Source organism: Conger conger, chromosome 10, assembly GCF_963514075.1.
Source record: "Conger conger chromosome 10, fConCon1.1, whole genome shotgun sequence".
NCBI classification, from domain to species: domain Eukaryota; kingdom Metazoa; phylum Chordata; class Actinopteri; order Anguilliformes; family Congridae; genus Conger; species Conger conger.
In genome coordinates, this window is record NC_083769.1 from 21419933 (window position 1) to 21447510 (window position 27578).

At 45.2% G+C, this 27578-nt stretch overlaps 1 protein-coding gene across 4 annotated transcripts; it reads left to right on the forward strand.

The window, feature by feature from the left end:
* The first annotated feature begins 3838 nt into the window (after positions 1–3838).
* On the forward strand, positions 3839–26349 carry eif4ba (eukaryotic translation initiation factor 4Ba). 4 transcript variants are annotated; one of them, XM_061257107.1, is made up of 15 exons: positions 3839–3945; positions 7999–8139; positions 8407–8612; positions 10183–10299; positions 12482–12536; positions 14071–14208; positions 14290–14436; positions 15125–15286; positions 15708–15948; positions 17308–17396; positions 17981–18230; positions 18783–18823; positions 22541–22670; positions 24128–24200; positions 24658–26349. In XM_061257107.1, exons 1-15 carry the CDS (start codon positions 3933–3935, stop codon positions 24736–24738), a joined length of 1884 nt encoding a protein of 627 aa, XP_061113091.1. In that variant the 5' UTR covers positions 3839–3932; the 3' UTR covers positions 24739–26349. The 4 variants fall into 4 exon arrangements, with proteins under 4 accessions (XP_061113091.1, XP_061113089.1, XP_061113090.1 ...); XM_061257105.1 differs by lacking the exon at positions 3839–3945 and adding an exon at positions 7547–7637; XM_061257106.1 differs by lacking the exon at positions 3839–3945 and adding an exon at positions 7547–7637 and having other exon boundaries at positions 17308–17390.
* Positions 26350–27578: the final 1229 nt, after the last annotated feature.

Genomic DNA, 27578 nt, shown 5'->3' on the forward strand with positions numbered 1-27578 from the left:
ATTGGCCAGTGGCGGCCAGCCTACCATGATTACCTTGTTAGGCCTCCTCCCGTGTAGTAGCCAAAGTCCTCGTCAGGAAACCACACCCATCCCCAGAGAAGTGCAGAGGACTAAATAGTTCCATTATGGTTCAGAAATCCCATATTTATGTGTACAAATTCCTGTTCAATACTGTACACACTCCTGATTAATTTAAGTGTTTCTGTAGGCTGTTTATTTGGAATTGAGTTCAACGTTTTGGGTTACAATTTTATCTCACCTGAGCTTACATATCTCCTGATTCATTGAAAGGTTAACAACAAAATTCTGAGCATGTTTTATTGCTCTTTTTGGAATTTGCTGATAACCATTGGGACTGTCAGTGTCAATAGTGGAGCTGAATCTTATATGGTGCTAGATATATGGGTGTCTAGGTATAAATTGGTTACACATTGGGTAAACAGATTGGTCACAGTAGAGTCACTGATTGCATGATTGCATTACAGGCTTAATCATTTGCTATAATAATGTTCATTATGAGAGAATTATATATCCTCTGCATTTTATACGTTTATATGTTTTATACGTTTATACGTTGAAATTCACTACTGAGTTTAAGGATAAAGCCTTACCATTAGCTTGATGATAAACACGTGATGTACTTGCTTCTAACATTTGAACAAATACTTTTGATAAATGGCTGTGAGTGAATGAAGTCAAAATCAAAGACACATACCTTTTAAATTATTGATTGTTTTTAAATTAAATAAAAGTAATAGCACCATGCATATTGTTCACTTGTGTGTTCATTCCAGCATGCCAGGCACATGTTTAAATAATTAATACTTAATAATGATATTTCATGTTTTTTTGTTTTTACTTTTCCTTTTTAAGTAAAATATGTATTTTATAAACAATGTCTGACATGGATGTTTGTTCTCTAATATAAATTCACTTCAAATTTACTGCTGATTGGCAGCCTGTTGAATAGATTTAACCTCTGATTGCTTAAAATATTAAAACATCATGTTCATTACAGAACATACAAACATGATCTCCAAATAATCTATATCAAATCCTCCTGTAAAGAGCACATATAACTTTCTTCTTTTCAGGATTTATAAAACATGTTTTAAATCTCAATTGAATATAATGATATGTATAGAGTCATAGTATTTGTTTGTATTCTTTTTGCACAAGAAAAATACTAAAAAGCAGATCATTTTTTTTATTTCACAGTGTGTTTAAAAATGCACGATACGTTTAAGTTAATTCTCTAATGCTATGTAGAGACTGCGCCCTAGTGGAATTTTTGTAGACTGCACAATTAAGGTTGAGTTATGGCAGGGATCCTCAATTCTGGCCTTCAATTCCCAATCCAGACCTGGTTTTATTTTCTCCCAGGTAAATAGTACTACTGGTTGACCAGACTGACTCCCAGGCAAAGGGAGGGTGGAAAACCAGCAATACTTCAGGACCATGAGTTGCTGAGTTATGGCATAACCCAAGGGGGTATTTCACAAATGCAGGGTTACTGAGCTAGCTGGATAACAGCACTAAGAATGCTCATGAAACATGGATTGAAGTAAGAACTGTTGTAAGTTATACTCTGTGTAGTTATCCAGCTAACTCAGTAATCCTCCTTCGTGAAAGGATTAAGATATGGTATGCTACTTGAAGTGGTGGAGCATTCTTATAAGAGTACATATGTATAATTATTTTAGTATTTGGGGTATTCTAGATGCCAACTGTGGTATGCTAGTTGGGAAGGTGATGTACTCTTCAAGGATTCGAGTTGTATCTATGTGATTACTCTAGGACTCAGAACATTACTTTCCTCTTGGGTCTTCAATGCACTTGTCCCTTGTTTTGATTTGCACTTTATGGTATGTCGATAAGAGTGTCTGCTAAATGTCTGTAATGTATTGTAATTCTATTCACATATATACATATATTCTATTCTATGGACGTGAATCTGGTCTTCTTACTCTTTTTTTTTCTTTATAATATCTATATACTTATTATTAATACCAAATATAGTAATACCATTTACTATTTCAGGATTATATCATTGTTACTATGCTCATTATTCTTATCATGTTTCATTAATTACACAGGAAAAAAATATAGAAAAGTGGACAGTATTAGAAAATGTAGTTTATACTTTGAATGCTTATTTATGTGCATTAAAAAGTATGTTAAAATAGCTATAATATTCTTATATGGAGGTTTCTTCCTGTCAAAATAAATAACAAATGAATTAATAAATAATTGTAAAAAAAAAAGTTATTAGTTGCATCAATCAATAAGGAAGTTTCACAATGTGTAAAAAAGTGTATTAATTTGTACATGAATAGTTTACTAATATACTTTTACTTCATTGTTTTATTTATTGACAACATTATTTATTTCTTCTTTAGCAACAACCATCTTAGGAATCCATTAAGATGGTGTAATTCTCAAATAACATGTCCAAATTATCATTGACAAAGTTGTAGATGGTAGAAAACTAAATAGTAGATAGATAGTAAAACCAAATAAGACTGAGGTTTACTGGGATACATGGTCACTACTGTATCTCTAAAAACAAACAGAAAATAACCCAAGAAGATTGTGAGGGTACTAAAGATTCTATGATAACATAACAGCGAACCAAGGGCTAAGCTGACAGGGTCTCCTATTAAGAGACTACAAGTTAAATATAGGATAGGGGGTGCCATGCATTTTTTTAGAGGGTTATAATGGCAACAGTCAACAGAAGTGACATTTTAAGGACAAATACAGAACACAAGTACACAATATCTGCAGTCATCACAGAACACAAGCACACAAGAACTGCAATCCTTGCAATACAGAAAGTCTACTCTTGCCTCAGTGAGTATATAGCACAATATTGGGTATGTCTAAATATTTGAACTGGGGAGATACCACTGCAGTCGGCTCCTGTAAGTCAGACTTGGTAAATAGCAAAGTGTTGTCTATTAATGAGCCTTGGACAGTCTCCCTGGCTCAACTGTTACTACCATTCATCACCCTCTAAATTTTATATTTTTTCTCTGATACATCTACAGAAATCAGCAGGAATCCGCACTTGCAACCCCATTAAACAAGATGGGCAAGGCATGTAAGCCAATTACAGGACAGATTAGATGGCTGGAAGAAACAAACCAGGATTTCAATATTTCCCATTCACAAGAGTTGCTGACAAGAGACACATCGTGTTTGCAGGGCACGACATCCAAAAGCAACCTACAGAAAAAGGTACCCTATAACAGTGTTGGGGAATAGATTCATAGAGGATCTTCTTTTCAATTTGAGCTTGAAGGCCATTTCACATTTGTTTTCTTACATTTTTCAAGAACAAAATATTTATTTGGCAATCTGACAGTTTTACATCCTTATGTTTTATTTATTAACATGTAAATACGCCATAAGGAGCATGGTCGTAGGTTTAGATGCATACAGCTGATTATTTATGTGTATATTGGACACATACAGCAATTTAAATGATGAAATTGGCACATAAACCTGGTGTAAAATCCAGCTATGAACAGCTTGAAATTACCAGCTACTAACTGTTTCAAAACATAGTTTGAGCTGGTCAAACCATGTTGAGTATGGAGTTGGTTTGAACTGGTCAACCAGCTACCAGTTGTTTCAAAACCTAGCTTGAGCTAGCTTTCAGCAGGGAATTACTTTGAGCTATAAGTAAGATTGAGCTATTAGATGGCTTGAGTAACAGTACTATTAATGGTAACTTATTAAGATAGTTTTCTTTCAATTCTTCTCAGAAACAAAACCAATTACTTTCATTAATAAAATAATACTAAAGCAAATCATTCATTGGAAGGGGAACTAACTCGGCTACTTGGCACCCGTGCACTGATGCGCGCTCCCGACAGTAAGCATGTGACGCCTCCATCCGGGACACTGATGCGGACTCACTCTCCATCATGGCGGCGTCAGGTGAGGATTATGTGGGGAGGCGAGCTGGGCCGGTGTGGATAATACGGAGGGAATGGGTGGTCGGTGTCGAGACTCGTTTCGTCAGGGAGATATAACATGAGTGTTAAATACTGAATATGGGAATGTCAGTGCTACTTGAATCGTTTGTATAATACATGGATGGGAAAGGTTTCAGCTAGCGAGGAGTAGACGCAGCGCCGGGAAGTACTGGAAGCGAGGGGTAGCTAGGGGGTGAATCGACAACCCTTTTTTTCTTTTTCTTTTTTTTTTCTTTTTTTACTTTAGTGAGCCTTTGCCTACATGCGCCATTTCGCACATGCTGCGCGCAATGTTCGGATGCTGCGGAAAATCTATGATTGTAGTTTTTAAAAATGTTTATCTGCGCTGTTCATGGTCGTTCAACGTAATGTAGCCAGCTCATGGTATTGCTGCGCCAATACTTCCAGGGCTTGCCACATTGTGTCCGCCTCCTGGCGCTGAATTAGCCAGCTAGCTAAGCCAGCGCACTGTTGTGTAGCGCATGCGCGGTGTTGGAGGAGGGGCTTAGTTGTGCTGGGGGGGTTGCAAGTCCCCACGTGGACTACTGGTGGGGAGGGGGTGATAAGGGAGGTAAACTAGCTGGCTATTTAGGTAGCATGTTTAGATGGTTTAAGTAACAAATCATCAAGCTCGCTAGTAACTAGAATTGTTGATGTTTCGCGACGTAACCGGTCTTCGGTAATGTTGCATTGCTACATATGTCTAATCGTTATCCAATTGTAATCGCAACTGAAACTCCCAGGGCAAGTGATCAAACTAGGCCTGCTAGGCTAGCTAAGTAGAGAAGGAGGAGCGGGTGGGGGACACTATTTTGCAAGGCAGCGCCTAATGCTATCTCAGCTAGCGCCATAGTCTGTCCATGTAGGCCCGAAACTGCAACAATGCTGTGTTTCATACAGCATTGTTGTACGTTCTTGATCATACAACAGTGCTTAACTGAGGCATGCATTTCAATTGTGCGCTGTCACTTGAACTCGGCTGACGTGCTGATGATTTCATAAGTTCTTCGCGTCGAAGCGCACAACTTTAGACAATCGTTAGCAACTACGCAAGTACAGAAACAAGACGGCGTCGGACATGTAACGTTACGTTACATACGGCCGATTTGTATATCATGTTTCAAAACTCTTTTTATTGGCTTTGACACTTGTACTAAGTAACGGACGCTTAGAATAAGTTGTCCAGTGGTCATCACAGAGTTAAAATAAACGAGAATTATCATAAGTTAATGTTTCAAGTTAGCTCGCGGTGGAGAGCAGCTAATCAATTTTGATAGCTAGCCCTAGCTACTACTGTACGTTAGCACGATAAGTGAGGGTGTAGACCACATGTGGCCATGTCTTGTCTAGGTAATCAGTTAATTTTCCCGCTAACGATAGCCGCCACCAGTAGACGCATCACTAGATGGCTAGCTAACGCAAGATGGCTCGCCTGTCGTTTATATTAGACACCGGCTGATTTAATATATTCTCATAAGTCGAAAACTTTCGCAAATATCTGGGTAGCTATTGATTGTTAGCAAAGCTAGTAATTATCGTGGTGTGACGTTAACTTAACGTTGGCTGTCTAACCAGTTCCGTGCTTCAGGTCCGTTTGGTTGTCATTTTCATGAAAACCAGTTATTCGTCCTACAAATGGCAAACCGATTCAAATGACTCATTAATTGTAATCATTTAGCTAGTTAAGTTGGCTAGTAATGTAACTTCATGGGCTGTGGTTTGAATATAGCTTGCTTGCTTTGCGCAAATGTTGTTTCGGTCTTATTTCTTGCCACATTTTTGTGGACAGCTAAACGCAGTCACATTTATTGTCAATGATTCAATTAACGATATGCGTTATTTTCACTGCCGTATTTAGCTTCCCACTTCTTAAAACTCTTGTTTTTTATTTGTTTGTTTATGTTCTCCGATCAGTGTGAATCGTAGCGCCTGGCCTGGGAATGCTCTGCGTTGTGTAAAAGAATGTCCTGACTGTATGGTTTCTCACAATGGATCCGGGGCTTTCCTTTGTTAAACACCGTCAATGCTAGATCAAAACAGTCTACTTTTGAAACAACACGTGGCTGTGATGTCAGAGGTTTTAAGCGCTTCTTGTTTTTGTCATCGAGCTGCAGATTTCGGAAAATTGCCTTTCAAATGTTGATATTTTTACACCGAATCCTGAAAGTTTCAGCTTTACAAGACACCCTTGCACAAAGCTTACATACAGGTTCAACCTTACCGCAGCACGATTGAATTATTATGCATGCAGTATATTCATATTGATCCTTATAATATTCATAAAATGCTATGATAATACAGAAGTGACTTCTGTAATTTTGACATCCTGCAACGTGGTTTGTGTGTGTGTGTGTGTGTGTGTGTGTAGAGAAGGAAATGTCTCATCTTGTGTGGCTCAGTTGTCTGTGGTTTACTAAGGGGAAGTGCAAAAAAAACTTGGAATTGCATTTCCTTAAAGGGCAGGAATTTTAAAAATTACACACAACGTTCTCACCGACTACCCCTTAGCCGCCCTGCAGCAGGCTTGGGTCAATGCTCTACAAAGGAACTATGCGCTGTTGCGTGCTTATCTGTATGTATGTGTGTGTGCTGTGTGCGCACTGCCTTCTGTTCTGTCAAACACTGTGTCAGTGTGACAGTGCAGCTCTGCTACTGCAAGTTTGCAGACTTCCCAACTAATGGCCATTTTTGGCAGTCACCATGTTCAAACGACACCAGTGCAACGGTGCCTTTCTACTCCGACTGTTAATTGGCCGTCAGTTTTCAGCTAACATTTTCACGTCATGCTGCTGCAGTCTGTTTTTGGGAACGTCGAGTGAAGCTTTGCAGTCCTGCTGCTTTCCGGAAACGTCCGCTGTGCAGTCTTCTCCCACAGAAACGTTTGTGGGGACGGTCTGCCTACTCCTCTGGTGTCTTTATTTCAGTTCAGCACATGCAAGCCTTTCGGCCCAAGATCACAGATTCAGTAATAGTAATAATCATAATCATAATCATTTATTTACCTCAGCTACTGATGGTTGATTCAAAGCAGGGGGTAATCCCCCTGGAGCAGTGTGAGGTTAAGGGCCTTGCTCAAGGGCCCAACACCCTATCGTGGCTACCCAGGGGCTTGATCCACTTACCCTCCGGGTCACAGTCATGCTCCTTACGCACTAGGCTACAGGACTCTGTACTCAGTGGCAAGACAGTATCTGCACCATTCCAATGCTCTGAGTATTACTCTGGTTAATTACCGATTGGAGATTATGCAGCTGTGTGTTCCCATTGCTGTGCCTACGTGAGACAATGGGAATATGCAGAGTGGGGAAAAGGGAACATCTAACTGTAAATAAAGATTTGGCCAAGGAAAACTCTGAGGTTTAATATAATGCACTCCCCAAGGACTGAGAGCATTTAAGTCATGTGCCCGGAAGGCTTCTCATCTGAGAAGCTTTAATACAAAATTACTAAACTGCCTTGGATTGGTCTAGGGTCAACAGGCACTTGAGGGTTGAGGCCATGTACTGAAGATTGTGTGGGAACCTTCTGTAGCATGTCTGGTCTTGAGAAACCGGCTCTACGCAGTTGGCTTTGTGTAAATGACGCTTCTGCTGAAAGATGAGTGGGGGAGTTGGGGGCTGGCTGCAGAGACATCGGTGTGTATCTGTAAATCAGGTAGGCCTACATATGATTCATAATGAAAGTCTATGGGGGGAGATTGTGCTCAGGACCAGTACGTATTGCTGAAACCCTGTGGGAGGGCACACTGAACCTCTGTTATATTTAATTGGGTACTGTATTCTGTGTTATTGCTGTGAGCGTTTTGCTTCTAGGGCTTTTGCACGTCGAGTTCAGATTGTAATGGCGGTCCTGTGTGCAGTCATGAGCTGTGAGCTGTTCTCTCAGAAATCCGTTAAGTGACTTATGATCAGGGACTCCAAGCCCTGCGTCCCGTCTGCAGCGGGTACGTCGTGTTCGCACCGGTAGCTCTTAAAGCTGTTCTAACCATCGGCCTTTTGGTTTGACCCCCCTGCAGCTAAGAAGAAGAATAAGAAGGGGAAGACCCTGACCCTCACCGACTTCCTGGCGGAGGACAGTGGGGGCAACGCCCCCCCGAGCTACCCCTCAGCCAAGCCTACCAGCTGGGCCGATGAGACAGATGACCTGGAAGGAGATGGTGAGGGGCAGGAAGTGCCTTTTTAAGTGACTTTATTTTCCATTCAGAAATGAATAGGGTGGTTGTGGGTTTGATTCCCTGCTGCCACTTGCGTAGTGTACTCAAGCTAGGTTCTTAACAGAAGTTGCTTTAGTAAAAATCCCGCTGTGTGTGTGCGTTTGTGAAGCTGTGTAAGTCTTGAATGTACTGGAATGTAGTGTAATGGCTTTGGCTTGAATTACTCGTGTTGTGTGCTCTGAGACTTGTTTATCTGACCCCCCACTGCAGTCTCCACTTCCTGGCACACAGAGGAAGATGTGTATCGGGCCCCGCCCATTGACCGCTCCATCCTGCCCACGGCGCCGCGAGCCGCCAGGGAGCCCAACGTGGACCGGTCCCGGCTGCCCCGCAGCCCCCCCTACACCGCCTTCCTGGGGAACCTCCCCTACGATGTCACCGAGGACTCCATCAAGGACTTCTTCCGTGGACTCAGTGTGAGTGTGAGGCACAGCGGCAGATGGCATGGAGGCGCCCGAGTTGCCCATCGCGCCGCATATCCGAGTCGTCTGGGGTCCCATCGGGCAAATCCGGTGTCGAGCTTTCTTTTCGTGCTGTACATTACATTATTACATGACATTTTTGGCATTTACTACCCTACAGGCCGCCCCTGTACATTGGGGCAGACCGGAGGCAGGCTGCGTGCGGAGTTGCATCACGCTTTGTTCTTTGGGGGGGAAGTTTAGGCAAAACAAATAACCCCTGCAACAGCCGTTGTTAATTGGCTTGATGCATTTCCTTCGCATCATGAGCTGTGTGTTTTTGATTGGTTTTTTTGGAGGGGTTTTTTTGGGGGGGGGGACAAATGCTATTATGAAAATTTAGCAACGGGACCTGGGCGAGAGAATGAATTGACTGATGGATGACGGGCACATTGCCTGCAACACAATGAAAAGTGGCGGGTGTTCAGGAGTGAAGCACTTTCCCTGAATTAGCTACAGCAGTGTAGTACCTGTCTAGGAGTCCATCGGTCTGCACATGGCAAATTCATATAAATGAAATCGGGTATGCAATTATGGTTTGGCAAAAAAAAAGATTAGCCACTTTTAAATGTGTGAAATTGTTTGAGTCAGTTAAGTGTATTCATAGCCCTTTTAACCACACTACATTGTTGCGTAAGCAGGCCTGTGTTGTACACTGGGTGCCATTTGGTCCTGGAAAGTGTGAAACCTGCTATAGGTGATGCCTCGGCTTCGCTCGGCTCAGCTGGGTATGGCAGTGTGAACAGGCCATATGAGCAGCCCAGCTACCAGCTCAGGGGCAGTGTGAACAGAACGGCCTCGCTGGGCTGTTCCACCACAGAGGGGTTTTGCCCTGCGACACCCGAGATGGCAGTTGCTCTTGGGAGCTCCGTAGGTTTTGTATTTTGGGCCTTGGGGGTTGTCTCACTATGCCGAGTTTCATTTAAGCCTCTGGCTTATATTTAGCAGCCTTGACCTGCGGTGCAGTGTGTGTTTGGGTGTGTGAGAGAGTGAAGCATGTGCACGTGTGTGTTTGTATGCAAGTAAGCATAACTATGTGTGCGCATTTCTGTATGTGCACGTGTGTGCGTGTGTATATATGCCCGTGTCATATTACAGGGCTGCATTGGCAGTGGTTCATTTTGGCCTGGGCACAACCACAGGTTACTCTCCGAGTGACTCGTTTTTCATCTCTGGTGCACTCTGCGTTGAGCACTTTTTTTCTTTTCTTTCTTTTTTTCTTCTCATAGCGAGCAGTACATAATCCGCCCTATTCTCCACCCAGAGACCTGACTCCATCCAGTTAATGTGCTGTGGCGGAGCCCAAGTCTGAACTAGAGACCGGAGCTAGTGTTCCCTAGAAGTGTGCGAAGGACTGGCTTGGAATGTAGTGGCCAAGTGTGCAGTCTTTGCCTGTCAAGTTTTCATATTGTTTGTGTCATAAGTGTTTGTGTCAATTGGGGACATTTGAGAAGAATGGATGTCAGATGTGGATGTTTAAACGTGTGTCTAGCGTGTGAACCTAACCCCCACCCCCCACCCACAGATCAGCGCTGTGCGCCTGCCGCGGGAGCCCAGTAACCCTGAGCGACTGAAGGGCTTCGGCTACGCCGAGTTCGACGACGTGGACTCCCTGCTGCGGGCCCTCAGCCTCAACGAGGAGGTGAGCCCAAAAAAACCCCTGGGGCCTAGGCCGTAGACTAGGGTCAGACGGTGAAACTGAAACTAGACCTCCCCCCGCTGTTCCTTTCGCTCTTGCTCAGTAATCCAGCAGGAAGCTACTCACCCCGCTCTCAGCAGTGAGTCAAAAATGAAAGCAAAACTGTGGAAACAGAGCCGGAATGGAGGGAAAGCCACATTCTCCATCTCTACACTTCCGTCTGTTTCCAACACGTGAGCTCTCAAATAATTCAATTAATCAAGCAACTTGTTTGATTTTTGCATTATTCATTGCTAAGGTGTGATGAGGTGGTAAGTTTGGTAGGAAGAACTCATCCACACGCTGCTCACTCAGTAATTTACTCCTTTTCATCTTTTCACTCCGGATTTCATCCTCAAGATTTTAGATTCCAGAACCACACCTATAAATCTAATTTTGTGTTTATCAAAGGTTTTTTTTTTTGGGGGTTTCTTTAATTGCGTAAAATTGTCTCTTGGGTAAATACATTTCAACATAAAATCAGTTCCTGAATTAAAATAAACAATGAAAAGGGCTGTTTGCTAACACCCTATGAATATTACACCGTAGCTGATTGTCACCCATCTCGAAGAGCACATTTACTGAACATGTGCTTTCAGTCACTGAATATTATGTGGTTGTTCATTACTTCATTTTGGGGTTAGCTCTGTGAGCAGCGCCAAACCCTCCATATTGGCATTTTGCCAGCTCTTGTGTGTTTTTTTTTTTTTTTTTTTTTCCCTCTTGCATTAACGGCTCATCTCTCCTGATGCATACTAGAAATCAAATTTTTCTGTGTGGTCTTTCAGTGGAGTGGTAGTAGACCTGGGTCAAATAATCTTTTTAACTCAGATTTCACCAACCCCCATTGAGTGAAAACATTTCAAATGCATTTTCAGCCAGGTCTGTTTGGAAATGAACCCAAATTCATAGATGAGCAATGCAGTATTATTCAAACATGAGATCTACTGGCACCGTTAATATAACGGCCTGAAACGACAGGTCTTAGGGTTGCATAGTACTGGCAGAGGTGGGACCAGCAACCAGAAAGTTGTGTGTTCAGACTCTGGACAGACCGTTCTTTTGAAGGGCTGTACAAGGCTTTCCATTTCACTAGCATGCTTGGAGCTTTCTGCAGTCTTAACTATGGGTGCAGTGTCTGCTGGGACTGTATCCAAACCCCAGTGCTCTATTTGGGAATACAGTTGTGCTTTTGAGAATTTGAGAAGGGTAGCTTTTTTCTTTTCTTTTTTTATTTATTTATTTATGTATATATATTTTTTTGAAAGTCAACAACTTTGCTAATTTGGCTACTTGGCTAATTTGAATGTCAGGGTTCAGTGCATCCCTGATGGTTTCATGTCTGAGGTTATTCTGTAGCAGGGGACTGAGGTGGGGGAGATCTGCTTTGGAGACATGCACACAAACAGAGGCATAACCAGAGAGAGAGACTGTGCAAATCTTTCCCATACGCCGACTGATCGCTCTGACTCCAAAAATAAATCCACAGATGTTAGCAATTGTAATGGCATTTGTGTTTTGCTGTTCAGTTTTATTTATCTTATGTTGTAGAACAATCTACATCCAATGTAAACATAATTTGTAGCAGTACCTCTAGGTCTGGTGTGGCTTTAGCCAGCACTGGCATTACTCAGACCGTGTAATGTAGTTGTAAATAATGGCTGAACATTTAGAACTTTGGGTTTAAATGGTGTTCTGAACTGACCTACCACAGGCCCATATTTGCTTGAATCGCTGTATCACTGCTGTATCTGTGACTGCTGCTGTTTTTGCTGTTATTGGAACTTGTTGGTTCTGAACATCCAACCAGTGAATCCAACAAGCTGAAATCAAAATCCACTTTTCCCTCAATTTAGTAAATTCTTCATTACCATTCGGAAGTATCTATTCCCTAATGCCTGTGTATTTTCACACCAGTTTATTTATTTTTTTTATTTTTATTTTTTTTCTATTCACTTTCTGGAAAACGTCATCATGTGCCAGTAGGCGTGCATGTCAGTAATATGTCCGTTCCCCTACGATCCTGCTACCACTAGATGGCGCAATCGCACCACTTCAGGAGGGCTGTTTTCTAAAAGTGTACGTCTCGGAATTGTGAAGCAGCGTTTTCTCCTTCCCGTTCACTGGCTGGTCTCTCTCCCTGCAGAACCTGGGAAACCGGAGGATCCGTGTGGACATTGCAGACCAGTCTAATGAGAAAGGTACGCTAACGCTATGGTTTACCCCACTATAGACCAGTCTAATGAGAAAGGTACGCTAACGCTATGGTTTACCCCACTATAGACCAGTCTAATGAGAAAGGTACGCTAACACTATGGTTTACCCCACTATAGACCAGTCTAATGAGAAAGGTACGCTAACGCTATGGTTTACCCCACTATAGACCAGTCTAATGAGAAAGGTACGCTAACACTATGGTTTACCCCACTATAGACCAGTCTAATGAGAAAGGTACGCTAACGCTATGGTTTACCCCACTATAGACCAGTCTAATGAGAAAGGTACGCTAACACTATGGTTTACCCCACTATAGACCAGTCTAATGAGAAAGGTATGCTAAGGCTATGGTTTGCCCCTCTATAGACCAGTCTAATGAGAAAGGTACGCTAACACTATGGTTTACCCCACTGTAGACCAGTCTAATGAGAAAGGTACGCTAACACTATGGTTTACCCCACTGTAGACCAGTCTAATGAGAAAGGTATGCTAAGGCTATGGTTTACCCCTCTATAGACCAGTCTAATGAGAAAGGTATGCTAACACTATGGTTTACCCCACTGTAGACCAGTCTAATGAGAAAGGTATGCTAAGGCTATGGATTGCCCCACTATAGGCCAGTCTAATGAGAAAGGTACGCTAACACTATGGTTTACCCCACTGTAGACCAGTCTAATGAGAAAGGTATGCTAAGGCTATGGATTGCCCCACTATAGACCAGTCTAATGAGAAAGGTCGCTAATGATATGGATTGCCACAAGAGTTTACAAGAGTAATCTGACGAAGGTACACTATGTGATCACTCGCAGCATTGACGTAATAATCCTGGGTAATCACTAAGTGTATTGACCCAAACCTGGGATGCTCTTAAGCACCCTAGACTTTATTATATATGTTTATTTTTTATGTGTTTCTTAGTATAAAAACACATTTGAGATTTCCAAATATTCATTTTCCAAAATATAGAATTTTACGGAGACGTTTTTGTATTTAATTTTAAAAAGTTAAATATTACTGTAAGCAATTGACTACTTTTTACATAAACTTGATCAGAATCAAGGAGCCAACCAAAGTCTGTAGAAGAACTGTAGCAAGTTCTCCAACATGCTTGGAACAGCCTCCCAGCTGATTGTCTTAGCCAACGCTGTTCTGCAGTTCTATATCTCAGAGAAGTGATGCAGTTAACGCTGAAGGGTGGTCACAAAAAATATTGATTATTGATTATTGAATTATATTTGAAAGAATCTTAGCTGTACAGAATGTTATACAGATGCCCAAGTCTTTTCCACAGTACTCTGTGTGTGTGTGTATATAAAAATAAAATGCTACACCGCATGCATACATATGTATGAATATATATATATATATATATATATATATATATATATATATATATGCACATACTTTCATATATCTGTATATATATCTAATGTATATGTATGTGTGTGTGTGTGTGTGTATATACACACATACACACATCTCACACCCCTCCTCTGCCCTTCCTGTCCACTCCCACAGAGAGAGACGACCGGTCCATGTCCGGGCGGGACAGGAACCGCGGCGACGGCGGCCCTGACAAGACAGACTCTGACTGGCGGGCGCGGCCGACCGGGGAGAGCGAGGAGCCCCCCCGGAGAGACGACGCCTTCGGCGAGCGTGAGTGACACACCCCCCTCCTGTCTACGGCGGGCAACAGAAAGCGCACGCAGTCTCTGACGCGGTCTCCTCTCGCCGCAGGGTCACGGGACCGCTACGAGTCGGACCGTTTCCGTGACGGCCCACGCCGGGACAATGACCGCTACGACGGGGGAGGCGGTGGCGGCGGCAGGGACCGATACCGCGACCGGTATGACGACCGGGACCGCCGAGACTTCGACCGTGGAGGTGAGTTAGGACCACAACTTGTATTATTTGGACAGTGGAAAGTAGTCAGAAACTCACCAAAAAAGCCCAGGTTCATACGAGTCCACACTTTTTGCACACCACCTGTTTTTGTTGAGAAACCGTAAGTACAATGTTTGCTAAGAAAACCACAAAGTGCTCTTGTCATATACTTAGAAATCTGCAGGAATTTGGTCGAGTTGAGTAATTGTGCTGAATATAAATAATGGTATGTTGGCGTGCCACTCCTGTCCTGTGATTGATTCTTATCCTGTACTCTCTGAGACATGCTTCTTCCTGGTTTACACAGTTTGTATGGGTTTTGCCAATTGATATAAAGTCGCCCCCTAGTGATACCTACATTTTGAAATAGCCTTTTTTCCCCATGTTTGACAGCAAATGGAAAAATATTTCTGCTCATATACTGATGTTCAGTCTGCATCATATATATATATTTTTTCCATTTTCTCTCCCTCCCTCTTGCTCACCGAGAAAGATAAAGACGTTTTTATTCTCCAAAACTTCCTCTGAAGTTTTTGCACCCTCAAAACTCCAGCCCTGTGTGGCGGATGTTTTCCCCATAGGTTTCTATTGCCGACGCCGTCTCTGTATTATATACTCTTAAGGATAGGCACGGCGGCCATTTTGAGTGCAGTGTGAGTTTTCTGAAGGCCCCTCCCCTCCTCCTCAGGGTTTGACTCCCGCAGTGGGGGCCGGCGCCCGTTCGGCAGCGGGTTCCGGCGTGACTACGACGACCGCGACCGGCGCGACGACTACAGAGGCGGCGGGGAGCGCTACGGCGGCGAGCGCGAAGACCGGTACGAGAGGCGGGAGGAGAGGCGCGAGGAAAGAGGTACGCTCCCCCCGGGGCCGCTGCTGCATGTGGGCCGTCTGATAGGGGAGGGCTGTGTTCCCCTATCCAGTGCTGAACATTGGGCCACTGTGCTGTAGGAGGTGGCGAGCTAGTTGGGTATGCGAGTGTCTGCTGGACTTTATCATGTATTGGAGAACCCCTTAACAGCACTCGCTTAATTTTAAGATTTGGAGTTTACGTAAAGTGTTTGTCAAATACAAGAAGGAAAGAACTGTATATGTTGCTTTGAACTGTAAAAGATCATCTTTTTAAATTGACGACCGTAATATTGTGAATGTGTCCATATCCACCCTGCGGTGCCAGTTCTCCTGCTGCAGAGAGGAGTGTGTGGTCTCCTGTCTCATACTCACCCCCCCCACAGGCCCGGTCCAGCTCATGTCTCATACTCACCCCCCCACAGGCCCGGTCCAGAGGCCCAAGCTGAACCTGAAGCCCCGGAGTGTTCCCAAGGAGGACGAGCAGGGAGCCCCCCCCTCCTCCCAGACCGGCCGAGCCGCCTCCATCTTCGGCGGGGCCAAGCCCGTGGACACGGCAGCCAAGGAGCGCGAGGTGGAGGAGCGGCTGAAGAAGGAGCAGGAGAAGCTGCAGAGGCAGCTGGACGATGACAAGGGCCGGGGGCCCGAGCGCAAGCCCAGGGAGAGGTGAGGCCACTGGGGAGGGCACTAGTGTACAGACCCAGGGAGAGGGGAGGGCACTAGTGTACAGACCCAGGGAGAGGGGAGGGCACTAGTGTACAGACCCAGGGAGAGGGGAGGGCACTAGTGTACAGACCCAGGGAGAGGTGAGGCCACTGGGGAGGGCACGAGTGTACAGACCCAGGGAGAGGGGAGGGCACTAGTGTACAGACCCAGGGAGAGGTGAGGGTTCTAGTGTACAGACCCAGGGAGAGGTGAGGGCACTAGTGTACAGACCCAGGGAGAGGTGAGGGCTCTAGTGTACAGACCCAGGGAGAGGGGAGGGCACTAGTGTACAGACCCAGGGAGAGGTGAGGGCACTAGTGTACTGACCCAGGGAGAGGTGAGGGCACTAGTGTACAGACCCAGGGAGAGGTGAGGGCACTAGTGTACAGACCCAGGGAGAGGTGAGGGCACTAGTGTACAGACCCAGGGAGAGGGGTGGGCACTAGTGTACAGACCCAGGGAGAGGTGAGGGTTCTAGTGTACAGACCCAGGGAGAGGGGAGGGCACTAGTGTACAGACCCAGGGAGAGGTGAGGGCACTAGTGTACAGACCCAGGGGAAGGTGAAGCCACTGGGGAGGGCACTAGTGTACAGACCCAGGGAGAGGTGAGGGCACTAGTGTACAGACCCAGGGAGAGGTGAGGGCACTAGTGTACAGACCCAGGGGAAGGTGAAGCCACTGGGGAGGGCACTAGTGTACAGAGGTGAGGGCACTAGTGTACAGACCCAGGGAGAGGTGAGGGTTCTAGTGTACAGACCCAGGGGGAGGTGAGGGCACTAGTGTACAGACCCAGGGAGAGGTGAGGGCACTAGTGTACAGACCCAGGGAGAGGTGAGGGCACTAGTGTACAGACCTAGGGGGAGGTGAGGGCACTAGTTTACAGACCCAGGGGGAGCTGAGGGCACTAGTGTACAGACCCAGGGGGAGGTGAGGGCACTAGTGTACAGACCCAGGGGGAGGTGAGGGCACTAACATGCGATAGGTTGGGAATGAGGTACAGCAGATGTTATTTCCTGCATTACTACGCTGAATTGATGTAGTACTCGGGATGTAACAGCCTGCCTGGGGATGTTTAATAGCCATGTTTTTGAGGAAAAACAGTCACATGGTGTCATCACTTTTGTATCCTGCTTTCTCCTTTAATATTATGGTATTGTTTGTAGCTTTGCCGTCGGTGACAACCTTGTATGCACAGTATCATTGGTTCTGCAAAAACGTTTCTTTAAATAGTTTTTCTGTTGACTGATTATTCCAGAGTGTAATGCTGGCCTGATTTACCATTGCCTTCCCTCCTCTCTCCTCCTCTTCCTCCTCCCTCAGGCACCCCAGCTGGCGTAATGAGGACCAGCCTGCGGAGCGCTCTCGGACAGGAAGCGAGTCATCGCAACCGGGCAGCACTTCTGGTAGGGGTGAGTGCTTGCATGTAACACCCCAGTCTCATACAGGGGTGAAGGCTGCCATGCCACATAATGCCCCAGTCTCATACAGGGGCGAAGGCTGCCATGCCACATAATGCCCCAGTCTCATACAGGGGCAAAGGCTGCCATGCCACATAATGCCCCAGTCTCATACAGGGGTGAAGGCTGCCATGCCACATAATGCCCCAGTCTCAGACAGGGGCGAAGGCTGCCATGCCACATAATGCCCCAGTCTCATACAGGGGTGAAGGCTGCCATGCCACATAATGCCCCAGTCTCATACAGGGGCAAAGGCTGCCATGCCACATAATGCCCCAGTCTCATACAGGGGTGAAGGCTGCCATGCCACATAATGCCCCAGTCTCATACAGGGGCAAAGGCTGCCATGCCACATAATGCCCCAGTCTCATACAGGGGTGATGGCTGCCAATCCGTGCACAGTAAATTCACTTTGTCTGGATTGGTCGCTGATTAAGGCGAAAGCCAGAAGCACCCCAGAGGCTCCATCCTCCAGCCTTTGGGGTCAGTGTTCCCTCATAATGAACTGAAGAGTGTAACCATCCCCGTCCCCGCAGGGTCTCGGCGCAGAGAGAGCGAGCGCTCTGTGGAGAACGAGGTGTTCAGCGGCCGCGAGGACGACCCGCCCTCTCCCGGGACACGGGCCCCACCCCCCAGGCAGGAGGCCCTGCCCCTGAAGGTGGTGCCGGCGCCACCCCCCAAGGAGAATGCCTGGGCCAAGCGCAGCGCCATCAGCGGGAGCTCCACCGACGGGGAGAGCCGATCCCCCATCTCCCCTGGCGGCACCAACCCCCCGAAGCTCAGCAGGTCTGAGCCCGCTGCGCTCACCAGCCTCTACAGACCTACAGAACCACACATCCCTAAAGCCGCTCTATTCAGAACCACATATCCCTAAAGCCGCTCTATTCAGAACCACACACCCCTCTCAGCCATTCCATGAAACCACACACCGCCCTAAGCCACTCTAGTAAACCTCTCACCACCTTTCCTACTCTGCAAAACCACTCAACCCCCGAGCCACCTCCCCCAGCCAGTCTTTAGGAAACTAGAGCTGCACCAGCCAACATCATAATGTGTGTGGAGATGTGCGTGGGATGTTTTTGATAGCATGCCTATCACATTTGTAATTCTAGTTAAATTGAAATTTTGTATGTACAAGATGAATTTAGGAGATTAGTGTTCGAGTCATCAGTGAGATACTATATCCTGGGTTTCTACAGGAGAAGTTTAGATGGTTTCCACAAGTTACTAACAGCTAGCTATCGGAAATCAACGACAGCTTTTGTTGATTGTTGGGAAGTTTTTTTTTACTGGTGCCTGGCAGACAGTGTTGCTTATGACGTGTGTATCTTTCCACAGCTCAAGCTCGGTGGAGGAAAAGGGCTCTCAGAAGGGCATAGGTAAGGACACAGGCTGTCCGCCAGCCAGTACTAACAGGAAAAAGGAAGTGGTGGGCCATGTCAGGATTTGCCAATGCTGTAATGGGTGGAGCTACCATACGCTGTCATTTGGGGACAGGAGACAAAGTGGTTCATTCCAATCTCTCACTCTAATCTTTCCTTGTGTCTTTTCCTTACTCCTCGCTCTATGCATCTTGGAGGCAAGGAAAGGAAGCAAGAAAAGTATGTGAAGACGGGGGGAATCGAAATGGATTGTCCTTGCTCTTTCAAACGTCAGCAACATCAGTTAGACATGGCAGATGCATGGCAGGCAGGGGGAGGTGTATCCACAGATCGATCATTTATACGTCACGCATTCCAAAAAATGTCCGCTCCAGGTTTCATTGAAGGAACATTTAACGGATTGGAATTTCCTTCAAGATGGCGGAATTCAATCGATTTCAGGGTCAGGCAAGGAACAAGGATTATGCGATTGGAATGAGCCCAAGGTTTTGTGAAAAGTGGGTGGAGATAGTCACACTTTATGATTGGTTGCAAATGAATGATTGACAGCGAGAATCCTCCCACATGGAACATTCATCCCCTCACTACCGAAGGGTCCCATGGGCATGGACTCAGACTGGGGCAGGTTTGTGTGGGTCACAGCACCCTCAAACTCATGAGAACTGCCTTCCTGCATCAGACCTCCCATTGGGTGCAAAAACAAAAATGGCCTCCGCTGTAAAGAAGTTGTTTATGTGGGGGCCTCCTCCCTCTGTGATGGGGCTGGCTTCTGGCCATTTTACTGCTCTGTGTGGAGCCTGAATGGGCTTGTTCATCAGAGAACTGGTGGGCGGAGTGGTTATAGCTTGACTGGGGGAATAGGGCTGGATATGGCCTGGCCTCCTGGGTGTCCTCTCCCAGAGGCTGCAGTGCAGATTACGTGTTGAAGGGGGAGAGGAAGGGGTTTGGGCCCGCTGGTCTCCATGCTCCGCCTCTCCCTTTGTTTGCAGACCAGCACTGCTCCATTCCACTCCCCCCATACCCCAGTGGGGCTGTTGCTCGCTGCTCTGTCGCATGACACATACATACTCGCAGGTCCAATCGTTGCCAGGTGTCAGGAAATGACACGTGACATGTCCCTGCAACACAGAAAATGGCAATCGCGTCATTGAAATTCAGGCTCAAAAGAAGTGTTTGCTTTCTGTAATGACTTCCATATCCCCGTGCACTGCTTACTTTCCAGCTCCGTAAGCCCACAGCTTTGCTATATCAGCACCTATAGACCGATTCACACCAAACACTTAAGCAACTCGTCGTGTAGATCACAATTCTGAATTCTTGTGATAAGTGGATTTTGCATTCCGGAGCTAGAACTCATTATCCCAAAGGCCAAGCTCACATAATTCAATGGCTTACTGCTGCCAAATTTGTTATCATTGTAACTTTCTTTATATAACTTTTAAAGATATTCGGCTCAAGATGCTACTTTCCAAGTTACGTGCTAATTGCTCAAACTGGCTAGGAGGAGATGTCATTTAAAGGTTTTTTTATTATTATTTTTTAATAACAAGTAGTGTAAATCCAAACCGGTTCCAAGAGGCTTTTTTCGGTCAACTTCATACAGAGAATCTGGTAAACTAATTTTGACACTCGCCCAAATATTTAATTAGTTATAGGCCAAAATGCATCGTGGCTTGCCACAGTGCCACCTTCTGGCAATTCATGGAGCTTGCCAAATTTTACATCCTAAGCAATCCTGATAAGTTTCACGATAATAGTATGTTGAGTTTAAGGGCTGTCGACCGTTGATTGGATGAAGGTGGCAATCGTGTTGTAGCAATCATCTTGTCCTTATAGACTGTCGAAGGAACTTGGGCCACTGTGTGCAGCATTAAACAATTTAAACTCAATCAGGCAATTGTTTCCAGATTCATAAAAATTTGTTTGTTATAGCTCTACCTATTGACAGACTAACACCAAACTTGGTATAGATGGTATTTGCAAAACCCGGAATTCGTCAACCGCCGCCATTTTGTTGAGATAGATAAAACGGGTTACTGGCCTGAATCTGTTGACGTTAGCTTTTCCAACAGCTAACAAATAAATATTTAACAGGGGCAGCAAAGAGAAGATTCCAAGCAAAGACTGTCGGTGTTGGCCACACCGTGGATAAATCAATATTTGGCAAACATGAGTCTTGCATAAAACACTACAAAATCAGAATGGCTTCTGCTACTCATTACATTAATGTGCGTGTGAAGGCCATAGGCTAAAAATATAACTCAAACTCCAAACCTCACTTCTTCCCATTATGTGTTGTAAACACAAAACCATGTGCTTCAAACAAGCTACTGTACTGAGCTAATGTTAGACCTAAAACCTGGATTCAAATAATGCATAAGTTAGTTGTAAGGACGGCGGTTGTGGGCATGGACATTATATTTCTTATAGATGTAAAGTAGTACATTATGTCAATTTCACTCTTTCAAGTGGTTAGTTACTGACTTTTAACCTAGTTTACTTGCTAGCTTGGTATTGATTGTGCTGAGCGTAGCTGTGGCAAGTTTGGGCGATAGCCATTTGTTTTAAGTTGTTTGTGGTAGATTTTATGGATTTGCTAGTTATCTTAAAATGGCTACATTTTGCTAGTTAGCTTGCTCGTTAAGTCCTACTGATGTTTCTGGTTAGATTACCTGTGGTCTGAATTGGTCAGAACACACTATGTGCAAGAATGGCTGAAAATCCTTTGATTATTTCTGACTAGTCATTGTTTGACTACGTTTATCTAACTCAAGGCCTTCGTTTCTGGTCCTTCATGTAAATAAATTTAACAGTTGGTATAAATTACTGGAAAAGCTTATCTTGGTGTACCCTGTTGGCTTATTGTTGCTGTTGCTACATGCAAGTTTAGCACAGCATACCATTTTAGCTACATTATCTACTTTAGCTAGCTATCTGATCTGGTGGTGTAACGGCTCTTTTTGCTTCTATGTTCCTGCTTTGGGGATGTTCAGGGGTTTATTCAGTGTAGTTATTGAGCTAACTCTGTAATCCCGCTTCTTGAAATACCACCTTCATGCTACGGTCAGCTGATTTTTATCAAGCCTTTACAGTTATAGATTGTTGCTTCTATGTCAACAAAATGGCAGAGGAACGTTAATTGTCAATCAAATATTATCTATATTTAAGCAACACGGCCTATCGAAGTGACACATCAATTTCTGTGGATAATTGGACTTTTTGTTCTGGAGTTACAACTTATATCATCAGAGGCACACCCACAAAATTAATTGTCATACTATCACCATCGTTTTTAACATAGCAACTTTCTTTATATAACTCTTAAGATATTGGTCTGAAGATGCTTTTTACCAAGTTCCGTGCAAATTGCTCAAAGAGTCTAGGAGGAGAAATATATATATTATAGGCTTTAAGAAATGGGAGAAAATCAAAATCGCACGTTTTCCTATGATGAACTGCAGCACAACATGTCGCATTTATTTGCCATTTGTGCGCCTTTCCACTGAAGCCACCTGTTTTGAAAAAAGTTGGAATTGGTACCTCGGAAGCTGTTTTGAGATCTCATGGGTTCTGTTTACGCGCCACCGCTCGTGTCACATGATGGCCAGAGTTGGCAGGGCCTGACGAGGTCGTGGTTAGAGTTTGGGAAGCTGGATTGGAGCAGCTGCTGCCCCTCCCAGCCCCCCTCCTCCTCAATGTCGGGTCTCCTTGCAGATGAGAACAAGGCGGACGGCGTGCATCGGGACCGGGTGGCTTCGCGGGGCAGGGGCGGGGCAGCAGGTCCCGGGACAGGCAGGGGGCGAGGAGAAGCGGCCAGCAGAGACCGGCGAAAGGAGGCGGACAGGTCAGCCACTGGCGCCCCCTGGCACCCCGGCAGAGCAGCGCAGGGTCTTTCTCTCGGCTGCGAGAGACAGGGCTGCGGGAAAAACCTTGGCCCCGCCCCAACTTCGCCCACCTTCTTGTGCCATTTGCTTATCGACCATCCCAGTCCTAGAAGCTGCTGGAAGTAACCAGCCTTAGGAATGCCATGCAATACTACTGGTGTGCAAACGCAGCCCTGGGATCCCTCTGTGTGGTGGTTTCGCTACAACCAATCTGCTGCCCACAGCTGAAGTTCTCATTTCTCATTTGCGCTTTGGCGGTTCACCATTTTCCACAAATGTTTTGGGTTCAGTGAGCAAGTGCCGATGTTTTCGCCAAGTAGAACCCCTAGTGATTTCACCTGTTACCCTGTGGACAGGTGAGATAATGATTGTCTACAATCACCGATACTGTTTCTGCCATGATGTGTTGCTGTTTCACACAAACCAGCTTAACTGTGAATCTGATTTGAGTGAATTGTATTTCCTTGGTCACATTTACCAGTTTATACAAAATCCTGTTTCTGACATCTGTGTGGCCTTGAAGGCAAATCATGCCACAATAGACATTGCAGTGATACAATTAAGAGCAATTAACAGATTAGAGGCTACAGTTATGGTTGGGACTAAAGCCAAAATACATACATGGGCCCCTGGGCCAGGACTGCACACTGCACTTTTATATACAAGAAGCACAAGTGAACTTGGATTTTCTGGTTATTGGCAGAAGGGGCTACATTTGGGGCTGGAAGTCTGGTTGTTGGGGAGTTTGTAGTCCTTTTGTATTTGTAGTTTTGTTCTTCCACTGAAACAGGTGGAGTTATTTGGGTCCTGCTGCACGGCTTCCATTTGTATAACCTTGCCAACTGCGTCTGCTGTGGGGAATATTGTGTCAGTAGCAGCTTTGAGTTGCCAACTATCCAATATTTTTTGTGACGTCCCGCATTTCGGCCAAAAATTGGTGCAGATGTTATTGCCTAAATAACCTTGTTGTAAATGGTATCGTGAATAAGTTTACACAACACATGCCTGATTGTGCATCGCTGGGTTGTGTCCCATATTTGGTTAAGGGAATGTTGGCAACCCAAGAGCAGCGTCTTCTGGCAATGAGCTCTGGTCTGACCTGTGCAACTCTTAGGAGTAGAGATGGAAGGGGCCATTCGTGAAACCCTTGATTTGATTTTGGCTTTATTTCTTTGCTGTTCTTGCTCAGTCATAGTCAATGGTAGTCATACATTTGGTTATGTATAAGCCTGTCCAAATTTTTGTCTGAGCTTTTGCAATTGTAGAAGTGCTGCTACATTAATTCTTTCCAACTGCTTGTGTGTATGTATGCCATTGAGTAAGTGAGTGTGTGTGTGTGTGTGTACACGGTGTATACACCATTACGTGCTTGCAGTAATGAAGATGTTACAGTGGTCTCATTGTGTGTTGCTTGTAGAAAGGACAGCAGAAGAGAACGAGACTCCAGACCAGCAACAGAGCCAAAGAAATATGAAGAGTCTCCCAGCCCTGTGAGTCCTGAGAATGCTCCATACTGCTCCTTAGCACCCCCTACTGCTCGACACCTCGCATGGCTCCTCTCACCATCATCTCCCATCACTTCATACTGTTTCTCACTATATCACTCTATTCCACTCACCTATATCGCTCTATTCCACTAACCTATATCGCTCTATTCCACTCACCTATATCGCTCTATTCCACTCACAGGTCCATACCCACATGTCCCATCATCACCATGCCACTCTGCCCTACACAGCTATCTAGAATTATCTACATGCTATTGTCCATGCATATTATTGGGGGGCGGTTGTGGTCAGGGGTCATGGATCATCATCTGCCTTTAAACGATGAAGCTCAAAATGGTCTTGCCAGTCTTGGACCAAGGGCAGTCGCACAGGAATATATCATTAGCCCGCCAAGCAGCAAAACCTAACGTGTCTCCTCCCCCCCCTCTCCTCCCTGCAGACATTCAGCTCCGCCAGTAAATACGCAGCCTTGCTAATGGACGGCGAACCCGGAGAAGAACCAGAGGAGAACGCCGAGTAAAAGAAGAGCGAGAAAAGGAATGAATGAAAGAAAGGAAGCTCATCAGAAATAAATCAACTCTCCACCGCGGAGCAGAAGCAGAACCCTGTCCCCATCCCCATCCCCAACCCCAACCCCACACCCCTACCCTACCTCCACCCCACCCCACCCCCCAGCAAGCAGTCCTCAGTCCCTCTTCAGGACTCTGTATCTAAACATAGTAAAATACAGGACTTGTTTTAAAATAAAAAAAGGAAAGTGCAAAAATGGTAAAAGTTGGAATAAATAATTATAATAAATAATAAAAAAAAAACCTTGGGGAAACGGATGAAGTTATTGCTGCACTCCTGGTTGTGTCATCGGCGGAACGGTTTGTTCCTCCAATCTGTCGGTACTCTTGCGGCCGGAAGGAAAGCACGTGCCCAAAGTAAGGCCCACGTCATGTCTGTCAGTGAGGAGGACGTGTGGCACGAGGGCAGTGTTGTCCCCCTTTTACTGGGTTGAGGGTTTGTTGCATTACTCTGGTTCTTGCTGTAGACTGCACTGCACAGGTTTTAGGTTAATGGTTTATGTTGTGGCCAGTCCCAGTTTAGACTTTGTGTCCTTTGGTTTTATTGCTTCTGACATTAATTTCCCAGCCAGCCAGCTTGACCTGCTTGCTGTTCACTGCTACCTGTTGAATCTTTGACGAATCGCTAAAAAATAGAGCATTCATGGTTATGACATGGCCATAGAAATGAACCGTATTGATCCACCACAGACCGATCCTCACACACTGACCGACTGTAGACTGGTCCTCAGACACTACCCCAGCACATACAGATCCACCACACGTAAGCTTAAATCATCTCATTGTTTAGAGAAAAAAGATCTCGCCCCTAATACTGGCCCGCCTCAGATAGATCCACGTGCTTACTGGTATGTGTGAGTGTGGACTGTGCTGGCACTGTGTTCAGGGGCGGCATTTGCATTTTGGAGCTGTGGCAGCTTTGAAGGCCGTGTGTTGTAGTTTTGGGTTTCCTGGTGTTTTCTTTCTGTATCCCACGGTTAACTTTTATTATTATTATTATTATTTTTATTTATTTATTTATTTTTTTGGACTAACTGCCAAATGCTGTTTGTTTTTTGCCCTCCCAAAAACAAGCTGGGTTATCCATGTGCGCCCAGCGTAAGCCATCATTTTTACTGCCTAGGCCAGTTAAATTTTCGCTTTTCACACGTGGCCCTCCAGACCTGGCGGAGGATGCCGTGTCTGGGCCTGAGCCAAAACCAAACCCAGAGCAGTGCTGCTGCACACGGGCTTTCATCACATCACTAATGCTGCACAGGGGCTTTCATCACATCACTAATGCTGCACAGGGGCTTTCATCACATCACTAATGCTGCACAGGGGCTTTCATCACATCACTAATGCTGCACAGGGGCTTTCATCACATCACTAATGCTGCACAGGGGCTTTCATCACATCACTAATGCTGCACAGGCCTGCAGAACCTCACCCTCAGATCCACAGCATGATCCAAATGATCCGCACTGGGGAAACCAAGGTCTTACCATTACTGTTGAGCTTGTAGCTGTTACTCTGTTTGGAGTCCCAAGTGGTAACTTCATAAGAATTTATTTGATTCCATACATTTACTGTTTCGCTTCTTTTTTTCTTCTTTTTTTCTTTTTTTATAATTTCTTCAAATTCATCACTTTCAGTTTAAGTGGAATTAATCTCTGCTGCTGTAATGCACATTCTGATCACAGCATATTGTATTGATTTGTTTCAGGGTGACCAGTAAAAGTTCAATAATGGCAGCAGATCTAATGCATGTTGACATTTTACAACAGGAGCTCAATGAGCCGATGTCTAAGATTGTATTTGGGCATGGAGAGGAGGGAAGTTATTGAGCTACATTAACAAACATGGCCGTTCAGTGCTTTTTTAAGAAAAAAGGGACGATGTCAAGCCGTGCGTCTTTGTAAATTGGACGGAAACCAAGAACAAGAAATCTTTTCCACGACTTTAAAAAGAATTTGTACAAAGGGTCATCTGGTAACATCCTGCCCCCCCTCACCCTCAGCTATGTTGGGGCCCAAGGGCTGACCTTTAACCTGGGCTGAGATGGCCATTAAGAAGTTTTTATCTTAGGAATGTTGCTGGGAAAGAGACTTGTGTTTCCGTGGGACCCGGGAGAGCACTGGCAGTTTCCACAGGGAGATGAGACAGTCAGCCCGCCCCACAGCGCTCCGGCTCCTGACATTTTCCCAGCTGTGTTTCTGCCGGCTGCCATATTGCTCTTCTCAGTAGGGCACCACCAGCTGGGAGGGATAGTATCGTGTGTAGTATAATGCGAGTTGAGCAAACTTAAAGCCCGAAAGCTATGCAAGTTGTGCTGGATAAGAACTTTTGCTAAATTCATGCAAATGGCGTGCTTTAAACCAGTGTTTCTCAACTTCAGTCCTGCGGGACTTACTTGCCAGAATGTTTTTGTAATAACCAGGAACTCCGACCGCTGATTTAATGACTGAAACAATCAGACTACCAGAAATGCAATTCTTCAGTTAAATCAGTTTCTACTTGCAGTGGGGGAAAAAAACTTTTGCCAATTGAATCCCAAGGACTGGAGTTGATGAGCTCTGTTTTAATGGAAAAAGCTGCTCTAATGCACTGAAGCCTTGGTAATGAATGAGTGGACGGTGTGTTTGTAGTAATGTCTTGGCTGTAGGAGCTCCAGCGGCCGTTACGGATGGGGTCTGCCGAGCGCCTCGAATCCACCTCGAAGGACAGGCTGCATGTGTGTCTTCCAGTTACGGCCCTCCTCTCTTCCTGTTTAATTCCCACGTGAGATGCATCTTGCATCGCGTCTGTTCCC